Genomic DNA, 2959 nt, shown 5'->3' with positions numbered 1-2959 from the left:
ATTTTTAATTATATCAATTAATCATGATTAAATTTTAAATTTCCTAAGTTGTAGTTACTTAGGGATGATCTATTTTTTTTGCAGTGGAATACTTATTATATTTTACACAAACTTGTATCTTATTATAACAATAATTTAATAATTATTTAGAAATGCATAAGAATTATTAATTCATGTTTTAATGTAATAATCTAATCGTTATTTCCTAAAAAAGAAAAAAGCTAAATCAGTTTACAGCTTAGCCGACACCTAAACAGGAAAAATTAATTGAATCCCATTAATTAATTACAACCACTTGAACAGCCATCCTGGAAGTGGAAACATACACTTCCTTTTCCAACTTTTGGTCACATTCAGTCTAGAAATTTCACCTGTTCCACGCCCAAAACAGCTACTTCAACAACACTAAAACACCTATTCAACTTTCTTGTGATCTGCCCACCAATCAATTCAACACATAACCACACAGCCAAGGGCAGAATACATCACACAACATAGAAAATATCGGGTAAATTATATCCACATCTCCTGGATCGAATCTAATTACACAAACACTTTTTACTGTTGATAAAATTACAAATGTATCCCCTAAAAATGTACTCGGGGGTGTTGGTGTAAAACTTTTGTATTGAATAGAGGGTGTAATTATAATTACAACTACAACCTTAAAGGATATACTCGTAATTTTGTCAATAAATAAAGTGTTTGTGTAATTAGACTTAACCTTAAAGAATGTTAACTTGATTTACCCAAATATACTCTGCACCATGCATGTAACATGATCAAGAGGGTATTTCACCAACTATGCCTTGAAGTTTCCTTTCCAAGACTTCGGAACAAATCTGGCCCATCATGTGGTAGAACGACATGAGATCCGATAGCTGTTCCACCGGCATTTTCCCCATCACTTTCCGGGCTAACTGCTCCTTCTCTTCATTCAATTTCAGTCTCTCCAAGTAGGACGATGCGTTCCTCACCGTCGCCCCCATCTGCTTTAGTCTTGTCTCTTGTTGCAGGCTCAGAGCCGTATTCGACTACAGACGAGGAATCAATTATGTCAGTACAAACTAACGTACTTCAACAATAAACTTTTAAAGTGTTTGGATAAATCAAAATCTCACAAACTATAAGATATTACTCATGGCAATTTGTATCTTTTGAAAGAAGTTTAAAAGCTTCGAACGTCTTATTACTTTTCGACGTTATAAGCTCACCAACAAATTCTAGTCATTTACACAGCCGTCAATGGATTCTGCGATCGAATGCAGCCTCTAAATAGACATTGTGAGTGAAACAAACTGATCATAGGTGTGATTGATACCTCCAGAAACTCTGCTCCGGCCTCGAGTTCAGACTCTTTAGAAGAACTGATCACACGGCCTCCTTCATATATGTTTCTTGCAAGTGAAAAGCTCCTGACGATAATCTTCCTCTTCTTCTCCATTTCCCTGTCGAGCTTCAGGGTCTTCGGCACACTCGTCAAGCTGTTAAGCCTTTTCTGATAAGCAAGCACTGCCTTTGCAAATTCCTGAAAAAATCCCACAAAATTCAATCACATTCGTACTTTACGTAATTTCCTTTAATTGTAGTTAAGATGCAGGAATGATATAAGTACCTTATAAGCAAAAGGGCAGCCCGGATAATCAAACTCTTCCGAATCGGGTTTCCTCATCCTTTCAGGATGAAACTGGAGTCCCATTATGAATTTCCCCTCTTCAGGATTATACGCATCCGGGTCGTAAAACCCCTCGATCAAACCATCCGGAGCGAAAGCCATAGGCACGAACCTCTGGGCCAACCTCTTCACTCCTTGATGGTGATAACTATTAACCCAAATCTCCATTCCCCCGTCATCCCCCAGAGAATCGCTGAACCACTGATGCAAAGGTGTGTTCTCAAGAATCCTGACAGGATGCCGGTGCCCGTCGTAGTTATCGTAATCTATGTGCACAACTCTCTGATTTTCAGGTACGTGTCTCGTCAGTTCTTTCCCTATGTCCTGATAAAGGGTACCCCCACAAGCCACATTTAGGATCTGCGAACCTCTGCATATTCCCAGGTAAGGAATGTTCCTCTCCAGGCAGAGTTTCGCCAGCCCCAGTTCTATGGCATCCTTTTCTCTGTCGATGGCGGTGTCGCTGGCGTGCAGCCTGCGGATTTCTTCCAATTCTTCCGACGATAAGTTCGAGGTGTCGGCTTCGTAGAGAGAGGGATCTATGTCTTCCCCTTCGCAGAGAAGAACGCCGTGAATTGGCTCGAAGCTGTCGAGCAACATGTGTACTCCTGTTACCCGTGGAACGATGACAGGCACTGCTCCATAGCTCACTATCAGATCAAGATGATATTCTCCTGCACAATTATCATAAATTCAGTTCTTCGACAAGCAAATTCTTCATATTTCAGGGGGAAAAAAAATGGAGAAGATTAATTATGAGACATTCTTCAGAAACAAATTAATCGACTATGTGGAATTGATTTCTTTCCGCCTACGTACCTACGAAATCAACGAACTTGTTCTTGCGGACACTGCGTCTGGAGACAATAAGAACACGGGGCAAGATGACAGAGAGATCAGCCGCAGCAGCCATGCGCGATTTATATCAAGAATATATGAAAACCAGGAGGACTCAAACTGATTAATACTTAATCAGCCGAAACTAAAACGCGGAACGTAACCACAATTCTTGATCTTAATCTTGTTTAATTCCTGCCAACCATAAACAAATAATAGTAGGTGGGATGCTGCGAGCAGAGAGAGTGAGCAAGAAAATCAGAATCAGGTTGGACAAACCCAGGCGCCGCGTATGGATATATATAGGTGAGAAAAACAGTGCAAGATGCAGGCTATTAAGACGGCGAGATGAAAACGTGGTCGATGGCTATCTCATGTATGTCATGCAGGTAAGGCCTGAGGATGGGTCAAATCTGAGGCGATTATGACCTGGCAAACCTCGAGTTT

General features: G+C 40.5%; 1 protein-coding gene across 2 annotated transcripts; it reads right to left on the bottom strand.

The window, feature by feature from the left end:
• Window positions 1-256: 256 nt before the first annotated feature.
• LOC105176146 (Class I glutamine amidotransferase-like superfamily protein) lies at window positions 257-2959 on the bottom strand. Of its 2 annotated transcripts, none has more exons than XM_011098860.3 (4): window positions 2495-2944; window positions 1616-2349; window positions 1322-1528; window positions 257-1034 (listed from the first exon to the last, which is right to left on the bottom strand). In XM_011098860.3, exons 1-4 carry the CDS (start codon window positions 2586-2588, stop codon window positions 783-785), a joined length of 1287 nt encoding a protein of 428 aa, XP_011097162.1. In that variant the 5' UTR covers window positions 2589-2944; the 3' UTR covers window positions 257-782. The 2 variants fall into 2 exon arrangements, with proteins under 2 accessions (XP_011097162.1, XP_088733482.1); XM_088877356.1 differs by having other exon boundaries at window positions 896-1034; window positions 1215-1528; window positions 2495-2959.

This window comes from Sesamum indicum, linkage group LG13 (assembly GCF_026168435.1).
Source record: "Sesamum indicum cultivar Baizhima isolate 11 linkage group LG13, ASM2616843v1, whole genome shotgun sequence".
Taxonomy (NCBI): domain Eukaryota; kingdom Viridiplantae; phylum Streptophyta; class Magnoliopsida; order Lamiales; family Pedaliaceae; genus Sesamum; species Sesamum indicum.
The sequence above is the reverse complement of the archived record's forward strand: the minus strand, read 5'-3'. Positions and strand labels throughout refer to the sequence as shown.